Source organism: Panthera onca, chromosome B4, assembly GCF_046562875.1.
Source record: "Panthera onca isolate mPanOnc1 chromosome B4, mPanOnc1 haplotype 2, whole genome shotgun sequence".
Classification (NCBI taxonomy): Eukaryota; Metazoa; Chordata; class Mammalia; order Carnivora; family Felidae; genus Panthera; species Panthera onca.
Window position 1 is genome coordinate 21,226,662 of NC_138345.1, and position 15,302 is coordinate 21,241,963.

Here is a 15,302-nt window from a genome sequence, read left to right on the forward strand (position 1 = left end):
TATGAATTTAGGTTTCTTTTGTAATTCTCTCACCGGTACCCAAGTGTTCTTTATGTCTGTTCTTAGCTGCAGGGATACCGTAGGGAACACAACAAAGGTTCCACGAAACTGCTGTCGTGAAACTTACGTGTTGGATGGGAGACAGAGACCATAGACGAGTAACTTTAAGAAGGTAATTTCAGAAGTGATAACAGCATCAGTTAAATAAAACAGCACAATGTCAGAGAGAGGGGCACACATGACACCAGGGTTGTGAAAGGGGTCGAGGGAATGACATAATGCTCGTCAAAGATGGCCTCTCCAGAAGAAGGTGACATTAGAGCTGATGAGAATAAGGCAGCCCCAGCAAGTGCTGTCACACGAAAGCACGCAGCGTCCTTATGATTTAGTTAAGAAAACCAACAACACGGTACCTCTAATTACTTTGGGATTGCGTCCCTTGTCATGTGCAGATATGCAAAGAGACTGATTTCCAGGCTAAACAGAAACATTTGGTAACCGCAAAAGCCATTTATTGCGAATATTCGAACACCTTGACCATTATTCCTATTTTATCAGGAGACAAGTCAGCCATGTAAAATGAAGACAGTTGTTCTTTCCTGATGGCAGCTAGTTAATTATTGGCAGCCATTCCAGCTTTTGAAACAGAAGGTGGCATGTATGGAAGGGAGTATTGTGATTGGACAGATAGGTCAATAAGGATTCCATGTCACTCGTAAGAAAATTGCATTTGAAATCCCTAGACTTTGGTTGACTGCCTCGTAATTGGTAACAAAAACCTGCATGCTGTTTTGAAGGTGCTGGGTCAGCCTCTACTAGGTGCTTTGCAACTAGCCATTATCTCTTTGGAAACCATGATGTCATAGCAACTAGAGCAGAAAAGCACACTCTGAAGGTCTCAAAATTATGCCACTCAGATACACCAACGTGATAGAAGCAATTTGGTTTCTCATCCTTTAAAATTTTTTTTTTGCGTTTTTCCTATTTTGCTATGGAGTGTAAAACGTCGTGCATTTGTTTTTGTGGCTGGGTTTTATTTTAAAAATTGTATGTTGCTTAAAAACCCTTCATTTTGAGCATTTGCCTACAATTCATTGTGATTCTCTCCCTTACTGCTGATAAGCTTCTTTAAATAATATTTCTTTAAAAGGAGAACTCTCTTGGCTGCTTTTGTCTATCCTGGAGCTCAGCCAGAGCTGGGGCACGTATCCCGTTCTCCTGCAACCGGGGGGCTGCAGCGGGGTCTTAGTTCTTTTCGATGCGCTCAGAAATCGATCAACTTCACGAATACGCTCGACTTCTTGGATCATTACTTTTGTTGAAAAATTGGCTGGAACCAGAGTCAGGAATCCTGTTCACAGCATTCCAGATCTGGCTGTGATACCCGAGAGACCCGTTTATCATAACGGCCAGCGTCCCATCCCCAAGCACCTGTACAGCCTCACTGGGAGCCCGCAAGGCTTAACCGCGCCAGCCCTGAGCCGGCGGCATATGCACCTCTCCTGACCACTCGCGGTGTGTCTGTTGCCAATATGTCTTCCTTGGTGTGACGAACCTCGCAGAGACATATGAAAAGTCACGCTGGTGAGAATGGTTGTAATCACTGTTAACAAACAAGGTTCTGATTGCCAATATCACCATCTGTTCCATCGGGTTCCACATATTACCCTGTATGTGGGCTCTGTTAAACAGATTTCTGCACTGCCCAAGGTCACCCTTGATTCACGTAACCAGCCTTCGCAGACGGGTTAAACGTGAACCTCCAAACTGCAGCGAGGGTTTTCTGAGAAGTACCAAATAGCGTCATCTGATGATGGGACCCGAGTAAACAGGTCCACGATGTCTGCAAAGACAAAACGTAGACATCCTTTGGCACATGAAATGGATATATCCCTAAGACGTTGTCTAAAGCGTAAGATGCCATGTGCTAAACCCCACATGATAATTACTTCACGGAAATAATTAGAGTAGCATTGGGGGTGGGGAGGGCAGCCGTAGGTGATATGAGCAGAGACCTCAACTTGGTTGGGTCCTATGCCTTCTTGCAAACTTAAAGCTGAGCCGGGCATTTTCCCCTCACCCTCTCGCGACTCCTACTGAGGTTTTCTTCATTGCTCCCCTTGAGCTGAGTCAAGTCAGTTTAGGTATATTGATCTTCTCAGCCCTGGGGATATAAATAGGACTCAAGCCCTTCCTCTAAGAAGAGGGAGCCAGGTGTAGACATAGCAAGAGGAGGCAGTGAATAACAAAGGGAGGCAGCGATGGACAAGAACGGACAAGAACGACTCCACACAGGAAGGGACAGTTGAGCAGGTTTTGAAGGGTGAGCTACAGTCCCCCAGGCAGAGGTGTGGAGGGATAGGGACCTGCCTTTTGGGCAGAGAAAACATGAGTGCAAAGACACACAGACATGAAATAGCATAGTATTTTCAGGGAGCCATAAAGAGACACTTACTTGAGCACAATGTTCTTAGTGCCCATGCCCATAAATCTTGGGGCTCCAGGATTTAAATTTTTATTTTTAATGTTTTTATTTATTTTTGAAGGAGAAAGAGAGACAGAGCATGAGCAGGGGAGGAGCAGAGAGAGAGGGAGACACAGAATTTGAAGCAGGCTCCAGGCTCTAAGCTGTCAACACAGAGCCCGATGCGGGGCTCGAACCCACAAACTGTGAGATCGTGCCCTGAGCCAAAGCCGGACGCTCAACCGACTGAGCCACCCAGGCAGCCCCGGGGCTCCAGGATTTAAACGAGAAACTTTGTGCTAAGCTCCTTCCCACAACAAGCTTCTATAAAATAGTATTTCAAGATTGCTGCTGCTCTGTGTGACCATTTGCGCCAAAACATCATTTTAAAAAATGTCTCTATGTTTAGCAAACAAATGATCTTAAGCTCACGTGGAAAAGAGCCCTGATCCAGTTGGGGGGTTATGCTTCCTAGAGGAAGAGGCATTTGTGTTGAACTTGGCAAGGCGAATAGGAATTTTCCGGGGGAAGAGTTTGATAGGAAGTCAGAACGGCGTTCTGGAACATCCAGAGGGGAGACAGAGCCCGGTGGCGGTAGCGTGATGCAGGTCCCCAGCGAGGCCCAGAGCACAGAGCCACAGGAAGAGGTGAGAGGCCTCGGGCGGCGGTGGGGGAGGCAGGTTGGCTCCTGCAGGGACTTGGAGGCAAAGTGAGAAATTTGGAACTTCATCCTGAGCAATGGGAAACCAGAAACATTTTAAGTAGGGGAGACATCTGATTGTATGTACTATATATTTCACTGTATATATAATTATAATAACCTGATTCTGGGGCGCCTGGTGGCTCAGTCGGTTAGGCGTCCGACTTCGGCTCAGGTCATGATCTCGCGGTCCGTGAGTTCGAGCCCCGTGTCGGGCTCTGTACTGACAGTTCAGAGCCTGGAGCCTGTTTCGGATTCTGTGTCTCCCTCTCTCACTGACCCTCCCCCACTCATGCTCTGTCTCTCTCTGTCTCAAAAATAAATAAACGTTAAAAAAGAAAATAAAAAAAAAATAACCTGACTCTGATTTTATGTATTATGTATATTACTATATGTATAATTATAATAATCCGATTACTTATTTAATTTTAAATGTTCATTCATTTTTTAGAGAGATAGTGTGAGTGGGTGAGGGGCAGACGGAGAGGAGGGGAGAGGGGGCTCGAACTCAGGAACCGGGAGATGATAACGCGAGTCCAAGTTGGTCACTTGACCGACCGAGCCACCCAGGTGTCCTGGATTATTATTTTAAAAGCTCGCTTCAGCTGTAAATTGGAGAAAGGATTGGAGGGGGAGAGGAGAGACCGCTTAGAAGAGCACATCAATTCACAAGAGAGGATGTGGACTGGATTGGATCGGAGAGATACAGCTGGAGAAAAGAGAGAGGTTCGAGAAATATGGGGGAGGAAACCAGTCAGGACTTGGTAATAAATTGGATACACATGACGTGTCGAACTTCACTTCTGTTTACATATATCAAGTGATACAAACAGATGTTTTTATACATTCCCATATTTGAGTTTTAGTTTTTTTAATGCCCATTTTAAACTCTTACTTGATTAAACTCCAACTGGTGGAGGTTAATGATAGTAAGAATCAAAATATTTTCGGATTATCATGATGACATATGGCCCTACAATTCTGGATTTTGTAACAAAGCAGTTTGACTTCCGTCCCATTCATTTGGAGGATGCTATAGACTATCTAGGAAACGGAAATGTGTTTTTAAAATAGGACAGGCTTCAGCTTGTGTGCACATTAGACACAGAAAAATAGAACGTATTGGGTCTGAATCACAAAATTAATGCCATTCTTTTTTTTTTTTAAGAAAACTATAAATTCTGTGCTCTATTTCTATAAATGAAATTAGGGTTTGTTCGGTTTTGTTTTTTTTTTTTTTAGGTAAGAATAATAAGCTGGATTTTTTTTTTCACCATAATAATTTCATCTCGGTTACGCTTTTTACACTTGAACGGAGTGCACACAGCACATTACAGGCAGGGATCTACCCACAATGCAAGTAGTTCTCCCAGCTGCACGCGTGCGATTTGTCTTTCAGCGTTGGCAGTTATGTTCCATTTAGTAAAAGCTCTATTCCACTGAGTACTAGAATCTTTGGTTTCTTAAACAGCTAGGATTTTATGTACTTCTCTTTACTGGCTCATAAAGAGCACAGAAAAGAGCAGAAGATAGGGATACAAAGGAACCAAGGCAACATATGCCTTTGTCCAGGAAAAAGGAAGAAGCCAAAATGAAACACAAAGGCTGTGGGCAGAGGTACATCTGATGAAAATTCCTGTATCTCGTAGCCCTTTTTTTTTTTTTTAAACAAATAAGAGAAATCAAAACGATGGAGTGTGATCCTAGGTATTTACTTAAATTTTCCATACAAAAGACAAAGCCCTTGAGAATTGACTGGTATGCGTTTACCTAAAATACTCGTACCTTCTGTCTCGGTTGCCATTGAAATACCTCCACTGTCGGCTCCTCCTTTATTCTCCGGGATGTTTTAAAAGGTGAATCCCGTCAAAGGAAAAATCGCCAAGTGGCAAAGGAATTGTGCATTCTCACCAAGGCATAGTTTGCAATGATTAAAAACTACAAAGTAATTCGGCTGAAGGGACTGATCGATTGCATTAGGTGCCTGGAAAACAAGTCAGAGAAATAAAATGAGTTTGGAGCAGGTTTACGTCTCTAATGAGTAGAAAATATGCGTAATTTCAAATGCTTGCTGGCAGTAAGAAAGAATGGGAGACACCACAAGAAGGATTAAATATGTACCAAGGACTAGAGCATGAGTAAAAGTGCAAACAGACACTTTGCCTTCGTATCAATATGGTGTGTTTCCCGGATGGATTTATGCACACCAAGGGTGGGAGGTGCCTTGAGGGTTAGTACCAACCGACCCGGCCTTCTCCAGAGCCTTAGTCATTTTGTCCCCACCTAGTTGCTGTCGGTTCCGTCCACCTCTGAGCTGGTCTGTGTGACAATCATAGCTTCTTTGCTCCTCGGTGATATTTCATTTACATTCTGTACTCTCTTGGGCAATTGTGATAACTTCTATTCTCTCTTTTTTTTTTTTTTTTTTTTTTAGTTTTTTAAAATATTTATTTATTTATTGGAAGAGAGAGAGAGAGAGAGAGAAAGCAAGCTAGGGAGGGGCAGAGAGAGAGGGAGAAAAATCCCAAGCAAGATCCACACTGTCAGCGCAGAACCCGATACAGGGCTCAAACTCACAATCTGTGAGATCATGACCTTGACCTGAGCCCAAACCAAGAGCCGGACGCTTAACTGACTGAGCCACCCAGGCGCCCGGATAACTCCTATTCTTGAGGTTGTCACTTCTTCACAATCAGCAAATTTAAGTGACGACCAAATTAAATTTAATTCATCAGAATACAGGGTGGTGGGCTGAATCATATAGCCTCACTTTTTTTTTTTCTTCCACTTTTGGTTCTTAATATGATCCTGAGTGGAATGTGTCAAATATAAACCTTAAAGAGATGTTCATATTATTGAAGTCTCAGGTATGTTTTTTGTTGTCTTGATTACCTCCATTCCCACGATGATGCAAGCGGAGTTTTAACAAGAATTCGGGGTCTTCCGTTGAAACTAGGATGCTCTGTATCTTATTGTTTGGAACATCTCTCGTCTGAAGCAGTTCCAAATAGTAAGGAGCATACTTAAATCATCGTCCACTTGTTAAAATGATTTCTTTTTTTATTTTTGCTCCTTTATGAGCTTTTTAAGTAATTAGAAAGCAAGGACTATAGAAAGCATGGCGTTCTTAAAAAGAGATTTCGGCTTATTACTTGTTAGACTGTTAATATCCTTACGGATGACTGTGGTCTCTTTATAGCAGAAGTAGGAAATTTACCAACTGAATATGCCAACATTACTGACAGTAGTTAGTAGTTATCATGTCAGGAGTATGACTTTGATCTTTGATGTTTAATCTGTAAAAGCAACATTCACCTCCAAAATGTTTTGCTGGCTCCAAATGTGTTACCCTCTGCCCACAATTAACAGCCTCATTTAAATATGGGGAAGATGAACTAAAGAATCTTAACTTAAACCAGGAGCATTCCCTCCACACTCATTCCTACTATTTATTTATTTTTCATTTTTTTTCATGTTTATTTTTGAAAGAGAGACAGGGCGTGAGCGGGGGAGGGGCGGAGAGAGAGGGAGACACAGAATCCGAAGCAGGCTCCAGGCTCCGAGCTGTCAGCACAGAGCCCGAGGCGGGGCTCGAACCCATGGACCCTGAGACCATTCCTACTATTTAAAGCTTTGCGGGGCACCTGGGTGAGTCAGTCATTGGAGCATCTGACTTCAGCTCAGGTCATGATCTCATGCTTCATGAGTTTGAGCCCCGCATCGGGCTCTGTGCTGACAGCTCAGAGCCTGGATCCTGCTTCGGATTCTGTGTCTCCCTCTCTCTCTGACCTTCCCCCACTCTCTCTCTCTCTTTCAAAGATCAATAAACATTAAAAAAAATTAAAAATTAAAAGCTTTGCTTTCCTACCGGATGGGAATATCTTGATCGACTTTCTCCGAATAGAACTTCCTGATCTTACAAGTATCACTGAGTTAAAAAATGAACGGTAGTAAGAGGATTTCTAAGATGTCGTCATGCCTTTTTCTCTAACTACAAGCTGCAGAAGTAGGAAAGGGGTAATTGAAATTCATTGTTAACCGACATTTTCCCGACATCACTAGCACCTCCATGCCGGGTTCAGCGCAGGGCAAATTAATTTCTTTCCCAAACGGTTTGTATCAGGACTCAGTTGCGGCAGAGGTTCAGGTGTACATGCCAAAGACAACGTCCTGAACTCGGATGAATGACGCTCATTTCTCCTCCGCTTCCCCCAGGGCTGTTGCTGAAGCTGACGGTGTTGATCCGTTAGTAAACATCCTGTCGAGCAGACGGGACGGAGCCGTCGCCAACGCGGCTACAGTGCTAGCGAACGTGGCAATGCAGGAGCCTCTGCGCGCGGGCCTCCAGAGCCACGGCGTCACGAGCGCCCTCCTGGGCCCGCTGCGTTCCGCGAACACGGTCGTGCAGAGCAAAGCGGCTCTCACCGTGGCCGCAACTGCGTGCGATGTGGAGGCCCGGACAGAGGTGAGAGCTTTTGCTGACCTGGAGTCTCTCATTTTTCCACCCATCGGTGGATTACTCTGAAACACTTTCAAGGGTTCGAACCTACCCATCCTTTAGGTCCTTCAAAAGTGGTGCAACCCTTCAACTATGGACTCTGGGTGATAATAACGCGTCAGTGTATGTTCGCCGGTGGTAACCAATGTCCCAATCCGGTAGGGGACTTGATAATGGGGAAGCCGCACGTGTGGGGGCGGCGAGTGTGGGAAATCTCCGTCCCGCGGCTCAGTTTTGCTGTGAACCTAAAACTGCTCCACAAAGACCAAAATCTGCTACATCGGGGCAATACTTTGGAAAACAAATCGGCAGTATCTAGGCGCCAGGAAGCATTGTTTATAATATCTACACGACGGGAAACACACCAGTTGTCCAGTTTTGAAGAGAATGGTCAAATAAATTTGTGGTATATTCACAAAACTTCACAAAACGGAATTTCACATCAGTGAGAATGAATGACCTGTAGTTACAGACAGCAACAGGGATGCATCTCAAGCACAATGCCGAGCAAAATCAAATTGCAAAAGAATACACGTTCCAGATACTATTTATGTGGCATTTGGAAATATACAGATCTAAGCAATACGTTGTTTAGGTAAACAGACACGTAAGTTAAAACTATAGAGACAAGCTAGAGAATGATTAACCCCCAATGCAAGAAATCCTCCTGGGGGCTCAAGGGAGTGGATGCACTTCAGAGGAGCAAACAGGGGCTCAAGGTCATTTGAAAGTGTCATTCCTTAAGCTGAGCGTTAGACAGGTGTGCCTTCACTATGACGCTTTATATCGTACATATGAATTCCACACACTCTTGTGTTTTTTGTATATTTCAAAGTTTTGAAACCTAGAATTTCATTTTTTTACAAGTGGATCATATTTATTTTTCTCTTGCTTCTCCCATATTTGCTTGTCACCTGGCACTCACTCAAACAGCCTAAGACTTTGTTCCTCTCCTGCCAATAATATAAATAACAACAGCTAACACTTGCTATGCGGTGCGCACTATGCTCAGTACTTGACAGACATTTAGCCTCCCTCATGACAGGCTGATTCGTAATCCCCATTTTACAGATGTGGAAAACGCGGCTTAACGACGTAGTGGGCTCAAAGCAGAGTTCGTAAGTTGGAAGATCAGGGATGCGATCCGGACCCCAAGCTGCTGCACTGTGCTCCCTGCCCAGACAACTAACAAATCTTTTCTCCTCGGTCCCTTAGGTTATCTATTCCATCCTGTGTCTTTGTTCCCATTGATTCGGTTCATTTGTATTCATCCATCAAGGCGCTAAGATTACCGAATATTTATTTTATATGTCTACTGTGTGCCGGGCACTATGCTGGGCTTCGGCAACAGAACGATAAAAGCATATTGGTCACACCTCCATGCGGTCTGCAGAATAGTCCATCCATTTCCTGGAATACTGCAGATCAGTCTACCGCTTCCTGCCCCCCCCCCCCCCCCCCCCCCCCGGGCTCCTGCTTCCCACACTGCCTCCAGGCTGATCTTTCAAATTTGTGACCCTCATCGCCTCATTGCAAGTCCCCGCCGCCCCGGGGGGGGGAAAAAGCTGTCACTGACCCGCACCTACCCACCTGTGCCTAACGCCTCTTCCCAGGCGGAACTCCATACTCCAGAAATACCATTCCATTTGTAATTCTGTCCATATGCTCTGCTCTCCTAGTTTCACCTCTTTGATTTCTCCCTTTGGAAAACCAGTGTCACTTTTGTCCGCCTGCTAAAATCCTGCTTTTCCCGCAAAACCCATCTCCGCCATCCTGCCTTCCATGACAGCCCTCGAACCCGGGAATATCCTCTGCTATTGTGCCCGTTACCCCCATGCATGCTTCCCTTGTCTGTTGCACATCTATGGTTCCTGTGTGAAAGACTATAAGCTCCTCGAGGCTGTGGGGAAGGGAACTGAGAGTTTTTCTTTCCTGTGTCGATGTCATTAACATATATCTGACGCAGAGGGCATGCTTAATAAGCAGTAGTTGAATGAATGAGGAAACGAATGTAGGAATTCATAAATGAGATCTTTGCCGAAAGAACACACGGACGTAGACCGTCGTGTGTTATACTCGGAAGTAAAGATGTTCCGAAGTTTGAGTTGCGTGAGATGCTTCAGGGAAACTTTTCCAAGCTGTGCATGTTGCACGTGCTAAAGTATCATCTCTGAGAGAAAACTACCCCTGGACACTGACTGAAAATGACCGAATCAAGTAGCTCTTCTCCCACGAGGGCTCTCGTCTTCAGCTACTGCACATAGAAACTGATAGACTATTCTTTTTCTTTGGTCTTCTAGGCTCAGATAATGCAATATTGCATTTCAGGCAGTAGATAAGAGCTCTTGTCAGATCTTTTTTTTTTTTTTTTTTTTCCCTCCTTGGACTAATTCTATACATGAGTAATTACCTTTAGTACCTGAATTTCCTTTAATACCGTGCTTAGTTCTGCCCAATTTTCATTCTATTCTTTTCTTCGTCTCTTTTTCACTCTTTGGAGAAATGAGGAAAAGACGCTGTGCAGTGATAACAAAAATTGCTCTTTTTCTAGGGAATTGCTACAACACTGCCCTGGCCACACTGATGGTCTGGTGGTAGTATACGGTGGCACGTAGTGTATCAGTTCCCCCTGCCCAGCCTTAGGGACCGTGTTAGTTTCCTCTTGCCGCTGTAACCACCACGTAGTGGCTTAAAGTAATATAAACCTATCATCTTACAGTTTAGAAAGCCAGAAGCCGAAACCGGGTCTTAAGGGTTAAAATCAAGGTGTTGGCAGGGGCGTGTTCCTTTGGGAGACTCTGGGGGGGAATGTGTCTCCTGGCCCTTTCTAGCTTTTACCATCCACCTCCATCCCTGGGCTGTGGCCCCTTCCTCCGTCTTCAAAGGGTATTTGTCCAATCGCTGCTTCTCCACACCCCCTTTCTTGCCTCCAGGCACCCTCCTCTCCATCCTCTAAAGACCCTTGTAGTTAAATTGGGCCCACCTGTTGATCGGGGACAATCTCCCCATCTCAAAATTGTTAGCTTGTCACATCTGCAAAATCCCTTCCAGGGAAGAGGACACCTCTGGGGGACCATCATCCTGCCTCCCCCAGGGCCACGTGAACATTCAGGTTGAGGAGCAGAGTGAATGAAAGTAGGGCGCCGAGATAATAGGCCGTCCGCCCAGTCTCCCTCCCACCAAAGATCAGGACGCCCTCCCTCCATGATGTCCCTGGGGGCCTCCTCTTGACCGTGCACAGAAATCTGGGCTCCTGTCTATAAGGTTTTACTGGAGATCTTTCACCCCGGGGTGTAAAAATTCCAATTATGCACAGATCCTAACATGCTCGTACATAGTCAAAATCTCTTCACCACCCAACAAGGCGATTACAGAAACAAACAAACAAAAAACCCCACGAATGTTTATATTGTGTCCTCCCAACGTGTACACTTGCAGTTTCTACTTTTAGTTAAGGAATTCGGGTGGCCTGGAGCCGCTGGTCGAGCTCCTGCGCTCGAAGAATGATGAAGTAAGAAGGCACGCCAGCTGGGCCGTGATGGTCTGCGCCAACGACGAGCTCACGGCTGTCGAACTTTGCAAGCTCGGGTGAGTGGGGCTGCCTCGAGTTTCTGGCTCAGATGGAGAGCAGAGGAGGAAAGCGGACAGTCTTCAGGCCCAAGGAAGGGCAGGCAGGGCCCTGGGGAGCTGGGCTGCGCACCGAGAGCCTCCCAGAAAGGACCGCCTGGTGGGAGCAGGATCATCTGGGCTCCTCCCAACCCCTGGAGACCTCCCTCCCCGCCCCCCCTCCGCGACAAAACCAGCTTGACTGTCTCCCTGTCCCTGTTTTTCATCCTGATAAACACCTCTCTTCCACTCTGCAATCGCGAAACGACACCTCTGCCTGGCTACTTTTTTTTTTTTTTTTTTAAGTTTCTTTTCCTTTTTAAGTTTCTTTATTTATTTTGAGAGAGGGGGAGACAGAGGATCCCGAGCAGGCTCCTTGCCACCGTCGGTGCAGAGCCTGATGCCTGGCTCGAACTCACCAACCCGTGAGGTCATGACTTAAGAGCAAACCAAGAGTCCGTTTCTTACTGGACTGAGCCGCCCAGGCGCCCCTGTCTCTCCACGTTGGAAGCCAAAATAAAATGCGTGAGCCGTGACTGCCTCAGAATTCTGCATTTAACCAAACCGACAAACAGGCTTTTTAAGGTTCCACTGACAGGTTTCCCCATTTCTAACCATCTTTATTTATATTTGTGTACATTACTTTATCTAAAAGGGTGAGATGTCGGGGCGGCCTGGGGGGCTCAGTCGGTTAAGCGTCCGACTTCAGCTCAGGTCATGATCTCAAGGTTTGTGTGTTCGAGCCCCACATCGGGCTCTGTGCTGACAGCTCGGAGCCTGGAGCCTGTTTCGGATTCTGTGTGTCCCCCTCTCCCTCTGCCCCTCCCCCACTCATGCTCTGTCCCTCTCTCAAAAAACAAACATTAAAACAGAAATAAATAGAAAAAAAGGGTGAGGTGTCTTTAACCTTTCCATCTCAATTCTTCACTCAGGGTCTTAGCTACGGATATACATGGGAATTTAACGTTGGATTGCTTGTTTAGAGCAAATAATGCTCTTTTCTTTTATTGACAGGGCTTTAGATATCCTTGAAGAAGTTAATCTATCAGTAAGTCGAAAAAATAAATTCAGTGAGGCAGCTTATAACAAATTGCTCAACAACAACCTGTCTCTGAAATATAGCCTGACTGGCTACTTGTCATCAAGTAACATAATTAGTGACGGATTCTATGATTACGGTCGGGTAAGTGACAGCACTAATTTGTATTTCAGTATGTGCGATCGTTTCTTTAGTCACGATGCCATTACATTGCAATTTTATAACCACCTAGCAGAATGTATATTTTTATAGACAGAAACTTGGGAATCAGAGCTTTATTCTTAACTCTGTCTGCTGTAAGATTTTGCATTTATGTACAGTTTTACCTAGAATCTGATTACCTGTAGTAGAAACCAGCTTGCTGATGCTACTCTCGAGTTTCAGAGAAAATATAAAAGAAGGAGCACTTTCTGTTTGGGGGTTCTGTTATTTCCAGGGCTCAGCTCAGCGATCAGTATAGAAGTATAAGTGTTTTGTTTTAATTAAAAAAATTTTTTTTAACGTTTATTCATTTTTGAGAGAGTTAGAGACACAGAGCGTGAGTGGGGGAGGGGCAGAGAGAGAGGGAGACACAGAATCCGAAGCAGGCTCCAGGCTCCGAGCTGTCCGCACAGAGCCCGAAGCAGGGCTCGAACCCACCAACCATGAGATCGTGACCTGAGCCGAAGTCAGAGGCTTAACCGACTGAGCGTCTCAGGCACCCCTTGTTTTATTAGTCATAATCTAACTGAAATTAACCAAAGTGTATTACCAGATTTTAAAATGTAATATAGAGGAATGTTATTTAAGCTGCATTTCTGATTCTGATTTTAAAACCAATATACAGTGTAATGCAGTGTGGACGTCCAGAGCAATGGGAAGCTGAAAATTAGAATCTTGAGGACTTTCTGGCATTGCGGCTTAAGTTAGCATCTTCCTTTCTTCTGGAGACCAACAGCAATGAGGAGAATAGGGGAACTTTTTTAAATCTACAAATCCCATATTAAGCAAACCTTGGAAGCAGATACGATCCACAGACTTCAAAAAAAAAAAAACATAAGGGGGTGCCGGGTGGCTCAGGCAGCTGAGCGTTGTCCTCTTGGTTTGTGTTCAGCTCATGCATGATCCCAGGGTCATGGGATTGAGCCCCGCGTCGGGCTCCGTGCTGAGTGTGGAGGCCACTTGAATTCTCTCTCTCTCTCCCCCCTGCCCCCCTCTTGCACCTGTGTGTGTGCTGGCACTCTCTCTCTCTCTTTCTCTCTAAAATTACAAAAAAAAAAAAAGTAGGAGTGACTGAAATTCCCTGAGATCAAGCAGAAGGGGTACAGGAGAAAAATGAAAAGGGGAAAAAATAAGCCCAGAGAGGGACGAGGGAGCCAGCGGCGGCAGGCCTCAGAAAGCACCATCAGCAATCCATACTGCCTCAGGTGATGGGAGAGCTCAGGGGTGCACAAGCCAAATGCTGGGTTTGCCGGGCAGGTGCAGGACCCGAGCACCTGGGATGAGCAACGCAGGCAGCGGAAGCCTTCTTGGATCAGGGTGGTTCAGAAAGGCAGAGGAGACAAGGCCATGAAGGAATCACAGAGCCGAGCCGTATTTGCAAGAAACACTCTGCCCTGCTAACAGTTCTAGAGACATTAAAATTTTTTTATTTTATTTTATTAAATTTTTTACAAAGTTTATTTATTTTGTAGGGAGGGGAGCAAACGGGAGAGGGCCAGAGAGAAGGGGAGACAGAATCCCATCAGTGCAGAGCCTGATATGGGGTTTGAACTCACGAACCATGAGATCACGACCTGAACAGAAATCTAGAGTCAGTCGTATTTTATTTTATTTTATTTTATTTATTTTTATTATTTAATTTAATTTTTAATTATTTTTTTTTTTTTAATTTTTTTTTCAACGTTTTTTATTTATTTTTGGGACAGAGAGAGACAGAGCATGAACGGGGGAGGGGCAGAGAGAGAGGGAGACACAGAATCGGAAACAGGCTCCAGGCTCCGAGCCATCAGCCCAGAGCCCGACGCGGGGCTCGAACTCACGGACCGCGAGATCGTGACCTGGCTGAAGTCGGACGCTTAACCGACTGCGCCACCCAGGCGCCCCTAATTTTTAATTATTTTACCTTTATTTATTTTGAGAGACAACACAAGTGGGGTAAGGGCAGAGAGAGAGGGGAGAGAGAGAGTCCCAAGCAGGCTCCGCGCCGCCTTCACAGAGCCCGATATGGGGCTTGAACTCACAAACCATGGGATCATGACCTGAGCTGAAACCAAGAGCTGGACACTCAACCAACTAAGCCACCCAGGCACCCCTATTTTTAAAGTAATCTTTACAATGTGGGGCTCGAACTCATGCTCCTGAGGTAAAGAGTCACGTGCTTTACCGGCTGAGCCAGGCAGGTGCCCCTAGAGGCATTTCGAATAATGAAAATGGCTAGCCTAAAACTGGACTCTTGATCCTCCTTCTGACTTCCCCTAGCACATTATTAGTACAAAGATGCTTTGAGAAAAATGAGGAAATGGGCAGAAAAACCAACAGAGAACACTTACCAGGAAAATGTTGCTATGGATCAGATAAAACTGTGACAAAATGTATTTGCTCACGAGTTTTAAAAAAATTTAATGAAACAATATTTTTTATAAAGGAGAATTCTCTGGGGTGCCTGGGTGGCTCAGTTGGTTGAGCGTCCGACTTCGGCTCAGATCATGATCTCACGGTTCACGAGTTCGAGCCCCGCGTCGGGCTCTGTGCTGACAGCTCGGAGACTGGAGCCTGTTTCAGATTCTGTGTCTCCCTCTCTCTCTGTCCCTCCTCTGCTCATGCTCTGTCTCTCTCTCTCTCTCTCTCTCTCAAAAATAATTAAACATTCAAAAAAATTTATTTTAAAAATAAAGGAGAATTCTCTGATTCATTCATTCAGTAAATATTAAGTTTCTAATATTGTAGGTTGGAATAGTCAGTGAATAAAAGGGACATATCTCTACTTCCGTGGCACCGGTGAGAGGAAAGTGTC

The 15,302-nt window shown here is 45.1% G+C and overlaps 1 protein-coding gene across 14 annotated transcripts in view; it reads left to right on the forward strand.

Annotated features, from left to right (window-relative positions):
- The window catches only part of ARMC3 (armadillo repeat containing 3), a 106,030-nt gene that overhangs the window by 65,497 nt on the left and 25,231 nt on the right, over positions 1 to 15,302 (forward strand). For all 14 annotated transcript variants that reach the window (XM_078450351.2, XM_078450343.2, XM_078450349.2 and 11 more), the window contains 3 exons: positions 7,380 to 7,629; positions 11,114 to 11,250; positions 12,283 to 12,451. In XM_078450351.2, coding sequence (XP_078306477.2) covers positions 7,380 to 7,629; positions 11,114 to 11,250; positions 12,283 to 12,451 — 556 coding nt within the window. The remainder of the gene's footprint in view (positions 1 to 7,379; positions 7,630 to 11,113; positions 11,251 to 12,282; positions 12,452 to 15,302) is intronic.